This window comes from Ovis canadensis, chromosome 17 (genome assembly GCF_042477335.2).
Source record: "Ovis canadensis isolate MfBH-ARS-UI-01 breed Bighorn chromosome 17, ARS-UI_OviCan_v2, whole genome shotgun sequence".
NCBI lineage: Eukaryota > Metazoa > Chordata > Mammalia > Artiodactyla > Bovidae > Ovis > Ovis canadensis.
Window position 1 is genome coordinate 54,852,974 of NC_091261.1, and position 15,596 is coordinate 54,868,569.

The following is a 15,596-nucleotide window of genomic DNA, read 5'->3' on the forward strand; positions in this document are numbered from 1 at the left end:
GTCAATTTTATTTCTTTAGGTTTTTTTCTATTTAAAAAGTAAATGTATAAATTACAGTAAAATTTGCCTTTTTATTGTACATGCCCTGAGAGTTTTGACAAGCGTAGTTGTGTGACCCCACCACTATTAAGACAGATGCTTCCACCAGTCGCTAAAATTGATTAAGCCACTGTATAGTCAGCCCCTCCCCTGCCTGCAGCGACCACTCCCCTGCCTGTCCATCTGCGTCCAGTGAATGGGGTCACCTGGTCACTTAGGTACAGCTGTTAATCTGTGTCTGGGAAGCCGTGGATCTCTCCAGGGACAGGATGGTGAGAAAGTAACCTACACTGGCTAAGAAAGTTACGGAAGTCAGATAAGCCAGACAAGCCAAATGCAGACATGAGTCTGCTGCCAAGTTAAGAGGAGTTGTTGCAGAGAAGAACCAATTCTGACTTCATGCTGGAACTGTTTCTTTGACTTACTTTTCGTTGCTGTTATTATAATCATACATAAATGGCACACCTCAAAGGACCCTGCTCCTCTGCCTGTTAAAGTGGGTTTGTTCAGCTCATAGATAATCTGACCCTGGCCACCCGTGCATGGCTGCAAGATAGAAGAGATTAACACATCCCTTCCAAAGACTGGCCTTTTCCAGAGATGTTTTGCAAGACTGATGGCCCTTTTTACTTCCTCGCCACCTCTCCCTCTCGATTCTGCTTTTTGACTTTAGTTCCTCATTCTCTCTCTCTGCCTATATGAAAAAAATATGCCATCCAGACTCCGATAAGATGGTTACTTTGAGACTTTAGTCAGCCATCTTCTCAGTCAGACAGCTCTCCAAATAAATTCTTATTCCTTGCCGCTACACCTCCTCTCTTGGACTCATCGGGCCTGCCTTGCACGAGGCGAGCAAGCTTCAACTCGGTAGCAGTCTTGATGCAGCTGGAAAGTGCAAGGAGAAATTTGTCTTCTAGAATCACAAGATGTCAGAAACCTTGTTTGAAAGCATGTCCATAAAATACCAGGAGCTGGCCTGTAGGATTTTGGTCGCTTTGAGCCGCAAAGCAGCCGTGTTTCCACCTAGCGCAAAAGAGAAACCAGAGCGGTTCATTTGTGGTTCCACCGCGACTGGAACCCGGCCTGACCTGAACCCCCAGCACAACCTCCTCCCAGATCCCAGGGACTCGCTCGGAAACCTGCCAGCGCCTGGACAACCTCTTTCAAGGCTCCAGGCCCGAGCCTCAGGGATCTGTGGACCAGTCTTCGGACCCGCCCCTGGGGGCAGTCTGCCTGCCCGAGGACCCCGCGTGCCGGCTGCCCGCGCCACTGCCCGACCACGCCCTCACGCGCCCGGAGTCTGAAGGCGCGGCGGTAGCGGCCGCGCTCCCTTGTCGAGCCGCCAGGCGCCGGCGCGGGATCAAGCGCCCTGTCTCGCGCTTGCGGATCCGGCCCCGCCCCGGCTGCCCCCGGGCGCGGCGCCGTCAGGCAGTGGTGCAGGCAGCCTGGCGCGCGGGGTCCTCGAGCGAGCGGGCCTCGGCGGCAGCAGCGGCGGCGGCAACCGGGCGAGTTGTGGCGATGCTGTGGCCGCGGCTGGCGGCGACTGAGTGGGCGGCGCTGGCCTGGGAGTTGCTGGGCGCCTCGGTGCTGCTGATCGCGGTGCGCTGGCTGGTGCGGCGGTTGGACAGGCGGCCGCGGGGCCTGGGTCAGAGCGGTCCACCCGACCCGCCGCCCCGCGCGGCTGCGGGCCCAGCCCCCGATCCAGGTAAGACCGGTTCGCGGGTGGGCCCGCTCCCTTGCCCGGGCCTGGGTCCTGCTTCCCGTCTTCTCCCACCCGCCTCCCCGGCTCGGGTCTCCCCTAGTTTCTCCTCTCCGGGCTTGGATCCCCCTCCCCGGCCTGAGTCGATGTTCTGGGAAGAGACTTGAAGTGAAACGCGCGAGTCCTTGACTTGCAGACGGTGAGAGCGCCGCAAAGCTGGACGCCCGGGAGCACGTCTGTGCCCAGTTTTGTGGGTTTGAGCCCCCTGATTTGACCGAGAAGGCAGTGTGCACCCTGCGTGCATCCCAGATCCTCCTTCGTTCAGTTTTCTTTCACCGCGTTGCCCGCAAGTTTGGTTTCTTCCTGAAGGATAAACAACAGTTTCTCAAGTACCCTGATAAGGAGATAGAATTTTATTAGCAAAAAGCACAGCTGATAACCCTACCTAGATCTCTCGGTGCTGCAGCGGTCCTTCCAGATGACTTAGTTTTCACAGCTGAGGGAGCAGGCCTCAGGAAGGTCCCGCTCGGCGAGGATGACAAGTCCGAGGCAGAAGCCCTGTGGAGATGCAGGCCTGTTGACACGAGGTCCAGCTAGCCCTCCAACCTGTTGGGTTTCTTGTTGTTTCCCTTCTCTCATCCCTTTCAGGAAGTTTCAGGTGATGTCTTTAGTAAATAACATGCTGCTATGTCCAGGTACACTGTCAGCACTGTGTCAGAAAATCCCCTGTGACAGAAAACCCTGTCAGAAAACACGACGCCCCAGTGAAAGGCTGTGCAGACACTAAGACTGAAGGTGGTTGGGGCCAGTGGTGTCAGAAAAGTGAAGGGAAAGCCGCTGTCAGTCTCTTTGCAACCTGATGGACTGTAGCCCACCAGACTTCTCTGTCCATGGGATTCTCCAGGCAAGAATGCTGGAGTGGGTTGCCCTTCCCTTCTGCAGGGGAATCTTCCTGACTCAGGCGAGGAACCCCGGTCTCTTGCATTGCAGGCAGATTCTTTAGGGTCTGAGCCACCAGAGGCTAAGAAATTACAGTTTGGAGTGTCTTATTTATTTCTTTTTAAATTTTTAACTTATATTTCTAAGTCACTTCAGACAAAAAATTACAAAAATGGTACAGAAGAAATAAACACATGTGAAAAGATGTTCAACATCACTAGCTAGTCATGAAACTGCAGATTAAACTTATGATGAGATATCACTACACACCTATGAGAATGGCTAGAATAAAAAAATACCAATGACATTTGGTAATGCTAGTGGAAACCCTGGGAAACTGGGTCTCATTTACTGCTGGTAGAAATTTTTTTTTTAAATTTACTGCTGGTAAAAATTTTAAAGGTGCAGTCATTCTGAAGTCAAACTCCCAGTTTCTCAAATAGTTGAACCTGTACTTCACTCTTGGGCCTTTACCCTAGAGGGTCAAAAACTTATTTTCACACGAAAACGCTTATGCAAACGTTTATAACTTCATTTGTAATTGCCAAAAACTGGAACAGCCCAGATGTGTCTGAAGGATAAAGCTGGCATCTTCATGCTGTGGAATGCTGCTCAGCAGTGAGGCCAAATTGTTGCTCCATCAGCAGTTCGGATGGATCTCAAGGGCATTATGCTGAGTGAAAAAAGCCAACCTTAAAAGGTCTGCAGTGTATAATTCCATTTATATAACATGAAGTGAAGGTGTTATAACAACGGAGGACTCCTCAGTGGTTTTCATGTGTAGGGAACAGTGGAGGAGATTGGATATGATAGTGAAGGGTTGGCAGGAAGATCTTTGTGGTGATGGAACAGTTCAGTAATTTAGCATGTCTATGTGAAGCTATTCGTGTGATAAACGATCATGTGGTAAGCGATCACAAAGTTACATACAAAAACATACGAGAGTGACTGCAGAACCCGGTGAGGGTGCGGTTAGTTTAGGGTGTAGAGCCAGGGTCGGCTGCCTGGGTTGGATGCAGTGTTTCAGGTGTCCCACTGAGGGAAGCCACATGGTGAGTCCACAAGACCTCTGTACCATTTTTCAACTTCTTATGTTTATAATTAAAATATAAAATAAAGAGTTAAAGAAACCCTGTATACTTAGATTCCCAAATGTTAGGATCTTGTGTAATCATACTGCTAGTAGTAAAGTCAGGAAGCGTTATACAGTCTACAGACCTGCCTCAGTTTCTTAATCTCTATCTTTATGTTTCTATCAAGTGAATGGACATGTTGCAGATACTTCTAACTCTAGCCCAAGGGTCAGCAACTATGGTCCACAGGCCAAGTCTGACTCCTACCTGTTTTTGGAAGACAGCCGTCTTTTATCTATGGCTCTTGAGTGTTTGCAGGTTCTTGGGCTCATAGAGCCTCAAAATTTACTCTTGGCCCTTTACAGAAATTTTCTGAGGCCTGTTGTAGCCTCTCCCTTCTCTGTCAGTGAGGAGCCTGGGTCTTAGCAGCCACAATATATCCAATTATTTGCTGATACCTAGCGGACACACAAAAAGCTTCAGAATCACTAACTTATACCACTGTGAAAACCTACCTTCCAGCTAGAGTGTCTGTGTACCCTTGCTGTCTTTATCCTTAGAGGAGAGCATCACATTTTATTTTTCAGTGGCTACATTGCTTCTCCCTTTCATTATGTAACTAACTTGTAATACTGATGAGCGCATTTGTTTTGGTTTGTATGCCATTTGGAGGTTTCCCCTATCTATTTGTTTATTTACGTAGTTTTTGTGTATGTGAATCACAGACTGTGTTACTAAAAGTCAGAACATAAAATCATTCAGAAGTGTCCTCTCCTCTGCCCTCTGGCCTTCCTATCTGTTTCCCACCCTCCCCTGAAGCTAACTAGTCTCATTATTTTCTGCTTTATCTTTTCTTTCCCACACATAAGCAAATATTTGTGTATTAAGAATATCAGTAACAGGATATATGTTTGTCTTTATTCGAGTTGACTTTCTAGCATACTGTGTATTCTGCAAGGCTAATAAGCTTGTATTTACTTAGTAATAACTTCATATCCCTGACGTTTATGGATGCTTTGTCAGTGTCAAACACATGCATTATATTTTATCTAATTCTTGTTAAGCTAAGAAGTAGAGCTATTGTATCTGTTTTATAGATGAGGAAACTGAGGCTTAGAGTTTACATAACTTGCTCAGGGTCACACAGTTAGTGATATAATGTAATTGTTCTCTTCATGGCTTACTTGGTTACAAGGACAAACCCCTCTTCAGATTAGCCTATATTAAAAAGATAGCTTTAACTGTTTATAATAGCCAGAACATGGAATCAACCTAGATATCCATCGACAGATGAATGGATAAAGAAGTTGTGTTGTGTGTATATGTATATACAATGGAATATTGCTTAGCTATAAAAAGGAGCAAATTTGAGTCAGATCTACTGAGGTGGATGAACCTAGAGCCTGTTATACAGAGTGAAGTTGCAAGTCAGAAAGAGAAAAACAAGTATCATATATTAACACATATATATGGAATCTAGAAAAATGGTACTGATGAACCTATTTGCAGGGTAGCAGTAGTGACACAGATATAGATAACAGACTTGTGGACACAGCAGGGAAGCAGGGAATGAGAGGAATTGAGAAAGTAGCATTGAAACATACATTACCATATGTAAAATAGATGGGAATTTGCTGTATTTTGTAGGGAGCTCTACCCAGTGCTCTGTGACAACCTAGAGGGATAGGAGGTGGGAGGGAGGTTCAAGAGGGGAGGGGATATATGTATACCTATGGCTGATTCATGTTGATGTATGACAGAAATCTTTACAACATTATAAAGCAATTATTCTCCAATTAAAAACATTAGGTTGGTGTAAAAGTAGTTGCGGTTTTGCATTGTTAAACTTTGCCATTTAATATTGGGATAATTCTTAAATACATGTGGTTATGTTATCATTTTAATGTGTGTTTCTCGCTTTTTTTTTCTGATGACTTATTACTTGCTGTTAATTTTATATTTATTTTAGACTACAGAAATGATGTTAAGCAAAAAGCAGATTTGAGCAATTTTTTTTTTTTAATTCGAGTTCAAAATGGGCCATAAAGCATTGAGACAACTTGAAACATCAACACATTTGGCCCAGGAACTGCCAGTGAACGTACAATGCAGTGGTGGTTCGAGAAGTTTTGCAAAGGAGACAAGACCCTTGAAGATGAAGCGCTTAGTGGCCGGCCGCTAGAAGTTGACAGCGACCAACAGAGAGCAATCATTGAAGCTTATCCTCTTACAGCTACATGAGAGGTTGCCGAAGAACTCAGTATCGAGCATTCTGTGGTCATTTGGCATTTGAAGCAAATTGGAAAGGTGAAAAAGCTTGTTAAGTGGGTACTGCATGAACAGACCGAAAATTTTAAAAAATCGTTGTTTTGGAGTGTTGTCAGCTTTTATTCTACTCAACAACAACGAACCATTTCTTGATCAGATTGTGACATGCAACAAAAAGTGCATTGTATACAACAGCTGGCTCAGTGGTTGGGCCAAGAAGTTCCGAGAAGGATAACTTCCCAAGGCCAAACTTGCAGCAAATAAAGGTCTTGGTCACTGTTGGTGCTTTGCTGCTGTACTGATACACCGCAGCTTTCTGAATCTTGGCAAAACCCTTACATCTGAGAAGTACGCTCAGCAAATCGATGAGATGCACTGGATACTGCAGCGCCTGCAGTTGGCACTGGTCAACAAAATGGGCCGAATTCTCCACAATATCTGGCCACACATCACACAATCAACCCTTCAAAAGTTGAACGAATTAGGCTACAAAGTTTTGCCTCATCCGTCATTTTCACCTGACCTCTTACCAGCTGACTACCACTTCTTCAAGCATCTCAACAACTTTTTGCAGGGAAAGCACTTCCACACCAGCAGGAGGCAGAAAATGCTTTCCAAGAGTTTGTCAAGTCTTGAAGCATGGATTTTTTTTTTTCTCATTGGAAAAAAATGTGTTGATTGTAATGATTCCTATTTCGATTAATAAAGATGTGTTTGGGGCTAGTTATAATGATTTAAAATTCACTGTCAAAAACTGCAATTACTTTTACGTCAATCTAGTAAATTTTTTTAAAAGATAGCTTTAGAGTCAGGACACAGGGATGGTATATGCAAAAGAGAATATTATCAGGATCAGGTGGAATTTCTCTCCATTTGTTCATAACATCTGCCCCAGTCCTCCCCACCCCTACTTTGCCTTGCGTGTGGCTTCAGCCTGTCCTGTACTTCTCATACCAGCCCCCTATCACATCTGTTGACCTTATGCCTAATGTTCAGACTCCCCGTAGGGGCTCTCTTTGAGTGGGCTCCTGTAGTCAGTTGGCCTCCCCCTTTATTTTCTTGGCAGCTCTAGAGGGGGCTATGCAATACATTGATTGTTTGAAAAGTCTTGGAGTGTGTGAATGGGGGAAGGGTGGTATAAAAATTTATTTAAAAAGAAAAATACAGAAGTAACTATCATTCAGCTGTTACTGAGTCCAAGCTCGCTCTGCTGTCTGCATGACAGCCCAGTGAATTGGAGACAAGGTGTTGAGGCAAGGATTAAGCACTCATATACATACCCTTGACACCCAGCTCTGTTTTTCTCACTCTGAATGTCTTCTGAATCTCAGACTTGAAAATTAAAATGCCTACTTGATGTGCGGTGGGTGTCTCTGATACTCACTTCCTAAATCCCCATTTGCATCTTTCATATTCTCTGCCTCAGGGAGAATCGCTTTCTAGGCATCTAGACTGGAAATCTAGGTATTACTATAGGCCCACTACAGTCCCACCAGACCCCACTCCTGGCATCTGATCTGTGGTCAAGACATCCTGTTTCTCTAGTCTGAGCCCTCACCTCCAGCCCCAGTAACTGCAGCAGTGACCCATGCTCTGTCCTTTCTTACCTTCTCCCAATTCTAGCTGATCGTACTTAAACCTGTACCATAGATTTAACTGCTCTTTCTCTAAACGTACTGTTGAAAGCTCCAGCTCCAGTTCACATCCATTTGATTGGTGACTGTATAACTTGAACAAGTCACTTAGCTTCTCTGATTTAGGATCTCCATCTGTGAAGCAGGGGTGAGCAATGGCAATAAACTTTCATGCAGAGTTACTGTGAATTTTAAGTAATTTAGTGTAGACAGAGTGCTTAGGATAGAACCAGGCACTTGGGAATCCCTCCACATGTTAAATATTAGCTATTTGTCATCAATATTAGCAAAATGACTTCCAGAGCTATCTGTGTGGCTCTTCTGTTTAAATCTTTGCATAATCTCTCATCATGTATGGAATAAAGTACAGATGTATCTGTAGGATAAATTTCTGGAGTTGGAGTTTTGATGGACATTGTCCAGTTGCTTTCCTGGGGATTTCTTCCTAATTATTCTGCAGCTGGCGTTCCCAGGTGGCCCTAGAGGTAAAGAGCCTGACTGTCAATGTAGGAGACAGAAGAGACACAGGTTGGATCCCTGGGTCAGGAAGATCCCCTGGAGGAAGGCATGCCAACCCACTCCAGTATTCTTGCCTGGAGAATTCCATGGACAGAGGAGCCTGGTGGGCTACAGTCCATGGGGTCACTAAGAGTTGGACACGACTGAAGTGACTTAGCACACACACATGCACACTGCAACTAGCGACAAGTGGTGCACCTGTTTCTCCAGCGTGCTGGCCTCCCTAGAATGTTGGTGTGATGAGATCGTATCATAGGCTGCAAAGAATATGGGGAAATAATGGGTTGAGATGAAACTTTGAAGTCAACCTTTTTTTTTTTTTGGTCACAGTCTGTTGCTTTCAGGATCTTAGTTCCCCAATCAAGGGTCAAGCCCCCTGCAATGGAAGCACGAAGTCCTAACCAGGGAATTCCCTGAGCCAGCTCTTTTGCCACTTTTTAAAAAAAATGGAAGTATAGCTGATTTACAATGTCATATTAGTTTCAGGTTACAGCATAGTGATTCAGTATTTTTACATATTGTACTCCATTAAAAGTTATTACAAGATAATGGTTATAATTCCCTGTGACAGAAACCTATCCTTATTCCTTGTCTATTTTATACCTAGTAGTTTGCATTTCTTAATCCCATACCAGCTCTTGCCCCTCCCTTTCCTCCCCACCAGTAACCACTAGTTGTCTTTTATCTGTGAATCTGTTTCTTTGTTATTGTATTCACTAGTCTTATTTTCTAGATTCCTCATACACGTGACTACACATAGTATTTGTCTTTCTGTCTGACTTCTTTCACTAAGCATAATACCCTCCAAGCTCTTCCATGTTGTTGCAAATGGCAAAATTTCATTTTTTGTAGCTTGGCTATTGTGAATAATGCTGCTGTGAACATTGGGGTGCTCATATCAGATTAGCACTTTTGTTTCCTTTGGGTTTGTGTGTATAGATAGATAGGTCCCAAAAGTGGGATTGCTGGATCATATGGTAGTAGTGTTTTTAGTTTTTTGGGAACCTCCATATTGTTTTTCCGTAGTGGCTATACCATCTTGCAGTCTCATCAACAGTGTACAAGAGTTCCCTTTTCTCCACATCTCCAGCCTTTGATATTTGTAGACTTTCTGATGATAACTATTCTGACAGTGTTAGGTGATATCTCATTGTGGTTTTGACTTGAATTTCTCTAATAATTAGTGATGTTGAGTACCTTTTATGTCCCTGTTGGCCACCTGTATATCTTTGTAGAAATGTCTGTCTTCACAGGTCTTCAGGTCTTTACCTCTATAGTTAAGTTTATTCCTAGGCATTTTATTCTTTTTGATGTGATTTTAAACAGGATTTGTTACTTTCTCTTTCTGGTAGTTCATTATTAGTGTATAAAAAAGCAGCAGATTCCTGTACATGAATCTTGTATCCTGCAACTTTGCTGAATTTGTTTAAGAGAAGACGTACTTACAGCCATCAAATTGATTTTCGTTCTTTTGGGCCTAGGTGAAATGACAATGGATACCATCTTGGCACGATTGAAGCTCCTGAATCCAGATGAGCTTAGAGAAGAGATTGTCAAAGCTGGATTGAAATGTGGACCCATTACATCAACAACAAGGTTCATTTTTGAGAAAAAACTGGCTCAGGCTTTGTTAGAGCATGGTACACTGCCTTCACACCTGTCCGACCCTGGTGGCGCAGATGCCCCATCCCTGGGCCAGGACACACAAAGGATTGTGAAGTCTGCAGTAGGGAGCCCAGCTGAGCAGCTCAGCTTTTCTGAAGACAGAGACTTTGGTTATAGTGTGGGCTTGAATCCTCCAGAGGAAGACGCCGTGACATCTAAGACCTGTTCAGTGCTCTTCAGTGCCTCAGGCAGCGTCAACAGCCAGAAAGCCGTGCTGAGGGCCTCTGCAGAGGTGCCTCTCTACTATGGGGTGTGCCCGGCCTTTGAGGACACCCCAGCAAGAAATGGTAATATGACCAGTAGGTTTCTTTTACACAGGTGGTTCATTTACATCGGGGGAGAGGGATTTTGAAAAATCACAAACTACAGAAGAGAAGAAAGAAGACTTTAGTCACCATAATACTCCTCCAAACTAACCATTGTTCACATTTTTGTATAGAACGCTCCTGAATTTTTTGTAAATCTATAGGAATTTTTAGAAATTAAGGAAATTGGATTCTACGGAGATATAGTTCACTTATAAATATTTATGGATTGGCTCCATTTTTTGATTAATTATCTCCCTCACTTTTTTAAAATTCTCTGTAACCTGACCACCTTTTATATTAATGAATGCAAATAGCCAGTGAAGTTATAATTTTCAACATTAAAGAATTGTAATTTTAAATAAGACTAAAATAGCATTGGAAAGAAGTAGTGAAAGCTTGATATATATGTGTGTAGTCTATAAAGATGAAACTTATTCCTCCCCACCCAAATCTTACTGTTTTGTGTATCATTCCTGACCCTGCTTACTATGTTTTATTTATATATTTAAATTTTAATTACTTTATATTTTTAATATATTTTAATTTATATTTAACATATATATGTAAGTATGTACATTATTTTTATTTTTATAAAATTGGTAAGTGTCAGGTCAAAAGGTTTTTTGCATTTTTTTTCAATATGCATTTTTAAAACTGAAAGCTACTGTCCTCCAAAAGATATTACTATTTGCTGTGAATGAGTGACTTTTTAGCCTCTCTATAATGTGAAATGTACATTTTGGTCTATCTGAAAAGGGAAAACAAGTATCTTGTTTCTGTTCCATCAACCATACTGCATGTTATTAAACTTCCCTTTTGGTCTTTTCAAATAAGGGAAACCTGTCTTATTTTTATATCTAGTACCCTTTGTGTGTGTATGTATTTTTTATTTACTTGTTTATGGTTGTGCTGGGTCTTTGTTGTTACACTTGGGCTTTCTCTAGTTGCAGTACATGGGCTTCTCATTGCTGTGGCTTCCCTTGTTGCAGAGCACAGGCTCTAGGGCAAGGGCTCAGTAGTTGTCTTACTTCGCAGCATGTGGAAATCTTCCCAAAGCAGGAGTTGAACCCATGTCTTCTGCATTGGCAGGCAGATTCTTAACCACTGGACCACCAGGGAAGTCCAATAGTCATAGTTTTTTGACTTACTTTTAAAATTATTTAGATCGTTGGTCCATAAATTTCATTTTTATATCCTTAGGTATAAAAAGTGCAGATACAGATATAAAATATTTATCATTTATATTCATGCATATTCATATGATCAAACTTACTGTGTTCTTTTTGCTAACTGAAGCCCTTTTTTTTTGAAGTTTAAAAATCTGAACTATTAATGAGAGGAAAAATCAGGCTACTGGGTAACAATTGTTAATAAACAAACCCAGGGGGCTTCAAGTGTGAATTAGGTGACAAGGGCTCCAGTTAATCATCTCTGATTTTCCTTTGTCGCTTTTCCCATACAGAGAGGATTCACGTTTATGAAGATAAAAAGGAAGCCTTACAAGCTGTCAAGATGAACAAAGGATCCCGATTTAAAGCTTTTACAAACAGAGAAGATGCTGAGAAATTTGCCAGAGGAAGCTGTGATTATTTCCCTTCTCCGAGCAAAACCTCTTTACCACTTTCTCCTGTGAAAACGGCGCCGCTCTTTAGCAATGGTGGGTTAAAAGGTCATTATATAGCAGTTCATATCTGGCATTACTGTCAGATTTACTCCTGGGTATTTTACACCCTCTTCCTTGGTAACTAGTTTTCTCCATCTTTGAGAGAAGTCCAGTGTGCTGGGAGTAGAGAGCTGAGGCCCAGGCCACGGAGCAGCTGGAGGAGGATGGGTCAGTTGGCTGGTCTGGGTTGAGGCAACAGGAGCTGAGTGGGCCAGGCAGCTGTTGAGGCCCCAAAGCTGACAGGGCCATGGGAGATGCAGCGGAAGGGCCTCCATTGTCCTGTGTTCTGTCCCTCTTATCGCACTTTCTCTCCTGCAGCCTGTTGGGTTCTAGGCCTTTTTAGATGCTGAGACCTATCTACTTCCGCCCCAAAGCTACACCTTCTTCTAAGACTCGTGGTGCTTGCTTTTGCTTGTGCTTGTACTTGTGAAAGCACTTTGTTGTGCATGTGCTCAGTCAGTCATGTCCGACTCTGTGACCCCATGGACTGTAGCCCGCCCGGCTCCTCTGTGCATGGAATTTTCCAAGCAAGGATACTGGAGTGGGTTGCCATTTCCTTCTCCAGGGGATCTTCCCGACCAGGGTCAAACCTGCATTCTCTTATATCTCCTGCATTGGTAGGAGGATTTTTTACGCCTGCACCACCAGGGAAGCCCAAGTGGTACCTGCTTCGCCTCAAAGAGTTCTCCAGTAGTTGAGCTTGCCTTCGGGAGCCGTCTAGCTGGAAACCTGGCCACTGCCACTCCCAGCTCAGGACCAGGGTCTTGTGGGGCCTTTGCTGTCAGCATCATACAAGCCCCAGTGGACTAGCCTCATTCTGGCCCCTCCGTGAGCTCACAGCGGCCCTGCTTCCCAGGCTGGCTGGGGTTGCTGAGGGAGCAAGCGGCTCTCCTTGCAGGCAGTTGGCCTTGGGTCAAGAGTGCTATGTGCCTCCTCTTCTGTCCCTTCATGGAGGCGCTTCCTCAGCAGAAGCCAGGATGATTCCCAACACTTAGATGTTTCCCTGTTCACGTTTGGTGATAGTTCCTCAAATGGCTTTCACACACCCACAGGTGTTGTGATTCAGCCAGTAGACCTTCGTCTTGACTCACTGCCTTGCTGGGGATGCTCCTTGTTCTTGCAGGGTCCCGTGCAGGAGTGGATCGTATCCTGGGCAGCGTCCCCCTGCTGAGCGTCACAGCCTGTCCTTCACTGCCCTAGGCTGGAACACGCGTCCGTCTGCTGCAGATCGTCCTTGTTTCTTAACCTTTTACTCCCAAGTAGATCATCAGCATCTGTGGGAAAGATTTTTCTTGCCCTCAGTGAAGCACATAGTGGATGATGAGAAAATGTTTGTGAAATTCAATGTCCTTCAATTGTCTCTTCGTGACAGACGGGTTGTACTTGTCTGAGTCAGAAACAGCAAGCAAAGAGCGAGCAAACAGCTATAAAAATCCGCGCACACAAGACCTCACTGCCAAACTTCGGAAAGCTGTGGAGAAGGGAGATGAAGACACCTTTTCTGACCTCATCTGGAGTAATCCCCGGTATCTGATTGGTTCGGGGGACAACCCAACCATCGTACAGGTAAACCTGTTAGCATCATTAGCATTAAGACTGCAGGTGATGAAAGTGAAGCTCAGGGTCTGCTGTTTTCCTTCAGGAAGGGTGTCGGTACAATGTCATGCATGTGGCTGCCAAAGAGAACCAGGCTGCTGTGTGCCAGCTTACCCTGGAGACGCTGGAGAACCCTGAGTTCATGCGGCTCATGTACCCAGATGACGAGCCGCACATGCTGGAGAAGCGCATTTGCTACGTGGTGGACCTGTACCTCAACACACCGGACCGAGTGGTATGCCGCGTAGCCATCCTGGGGTGGAAACAGTATTTGGGTGTTTGTTTACCGCGTCCTTGCTCTGCATCAGCTCAGAGGAGATGCGCTTTCCTTGAGGTCCGAGAGCCTCCTGCGGGCCTGCATACCTGGGTCTCAAGTAGGGTGGAGCTACCCCCAGGGCACTTCCCACCTGGCCTTATTTCGGAGAGGCTTGAGCTGAAAGGAGGGGGAGTGAATGCCCCAAAGCTAAAGGGAGAAGGAAGTAAAAAGGTTTTGGTGCCTTACAGTCCTGTGTATGTCTTGTTGTTTACATTTAACGTTCTGTGAAGAATATTTCCTGTGGGGTTAAAATGTTCAGTGGGGTGACTTTTTTTTTGTTTTTAAATATTTTATTCAGTTATTTGTGGCTGTGCTGGGTCTTCATTGCTGCTCAGGCTTTTTTCTCTAGTTGTGGAGAGTAGGGTCTCCTCTCTAGTTGCAGTGTGCAAGCTTCTCATTGCAGTGGCTTCTCGTTGCAGAGTGCAGGCTCTAGGTGTGCGTGCTTCCAGTTGCAGCATGCAGGCTCAGTAGTTGCAGCTCATGGACCCTAGAGCGTGGGCTCAGTCGCTGTGGTGCACAGGCTTAGTTGCTGTGCGGCATATGGGATCCTCCCCACCCAGGGACTGAACCTGTATCTCCTGCATTGGCAGGTAGATTCTTCACCACTGACCCACCAGGGAGCCCCCCAGTGGGGTGATTTTTAATGGTGCATAAGGCATCACTGACTCGATGGATGCGAGTCTGAGTGAACTCTGGGAGTTGGTGATGGACAGGGAGGCCTGGCGTGCTGCGATTCATGGGGTCGCAAAGAGTCGGACACGGCTGAGCGACTGAACTGAACTGAACTGAAGGCTTAAGTAAGGATTCTTGAAATAGAAGAGTTTTACATATTTATATAAGGGAGAACCCAATGATGGCTGAGAGCCAAGGGCTGTAAATTCTGAGCGAAACCTAGGAGTTTGAGAAGTCGTGGTTGGCAGGAGAGGAAATAAAGAAAGCCTAGTGGATTATTTTGTAACATATTGAATATGATACATTGAAATGCAGAACTGGAAGCCAGAATAACTTTTCTCACAAGAGAGAAAAGGACAGAGGGAAAAATTTTGGCCATGCTGGCAAAATTAAAGAAGAGCATAATAGAGAAACAGTGGTTACATGAAAGCAGTATTAAGTGTGAAATAGGCCAGAAAGAACAAAGTCATAGTATATTAGACTAAGTGTGAACAGACTGAATCAGGGTGTGTGACAGTGCAGTTAGGAAGTGTGACTTCTTGATGCGATACAGGCCCGTGTGCCCTGCCGGAAGTATAACGCAGTGTTTTCCATGCCTGTGTAGCGCTCATTGAAAACATGCATGTGTGTCCACAGAGACCACTGGATAAGTTCTTGAAATTAGGTGTTACAGATCCCATTCTTTGACCACGAGGCACTGAGAGTAGGAAGCGCCTAAACTGGTGTTGACCTCCTTAATTGGTGTTGACCTCCAAGCCCAGGGGCTCAGCAGAGGGTGTGGTGTGAAGGAGAGGCTGGATCAGCCAGGAGTGGCTAGAGGACCCAAAGCCCCCCAGCTGTGCGGGAATGAAAGTTGCTGGCAGGTGTGAGGGAAGTGACTGGGGTCAAGCTGCTAAAGCTCAGAGCAGGTTAGGGAAGGATGTTATGTGCTTGAGGAAGAGGGGTAGCCAGAAGGAAGGGGAGTGTGGAGGGCACTTTGCACTCTGATATCTTGAGCACTGAGTGGACACAGCTGGCCTTGATGTGCAGCGGCCCCAGCCCCCTGGGCCTGCCTGGGAGCTGTGGTGATGCTGCAGCCTTGGCCACAGGGCTGGAGGCGGCTCAGGTGGACTGGGGAGGGCCTGGTGGGAGAAGGCAGGCAAGCCAGGGCTGGCAAGGGGCAGCCTGTCCCATTCAGTTAGTATAGCTTTACTGGAGCCCAGCTC

At 45.1% G+C, this 15,596-nt stretch overlaps 1 protein-coding gene and 1 long non-coding RNA gene across 2 annotated transcripts in view; one reads left to right on the plus strand and one right to left on the minus strand.

Moving 5' to 3' along the window:
- LOC138422345 (uncharacterized) lies at positions 1–1,417 on the minus strand. Its single transcript, XR_011249842.1, has 2 exons — positions 1,198–1,417; positions 1–1,062 (listed from the first exon to the last, which is right to left on the minus strand). It is a non-coding gene; the product is annotated as an uncharacterized lncRNA (long non-coding RNA).
- ANKLE2 (ankyrin repeat and LEM domain containing 2) overlaps positions 1,341–15,596 on the plus strand; it is a 24,549-nt gene continuing 10,293 nt past the window's right edge. The window contains exons 1-5 of the mRNA XM_069557093.1: positions 1,341–1,744; positions 9,653–10,123; positions 11,607–11,801; positions 13,180–13,373; positions 13,450–13,638. Of these exons, the coding sequence (XP_069413194.1) occupies positions 1,558–1,744; positions 9,653–10,123; positions 11,607–11,801; positions 13,180–13,373; positions 13,450–13,638 (1,236 nt within the window). The 5' untranslated portion in view covers positions 1,341–1,557. The remainder of the gene's footprint in view (positions 1,745–9,652; positions 10,124–11,606; positions 11,802–13,179; positions 13,374–13,449; positions 13,639–15,596) is intronic.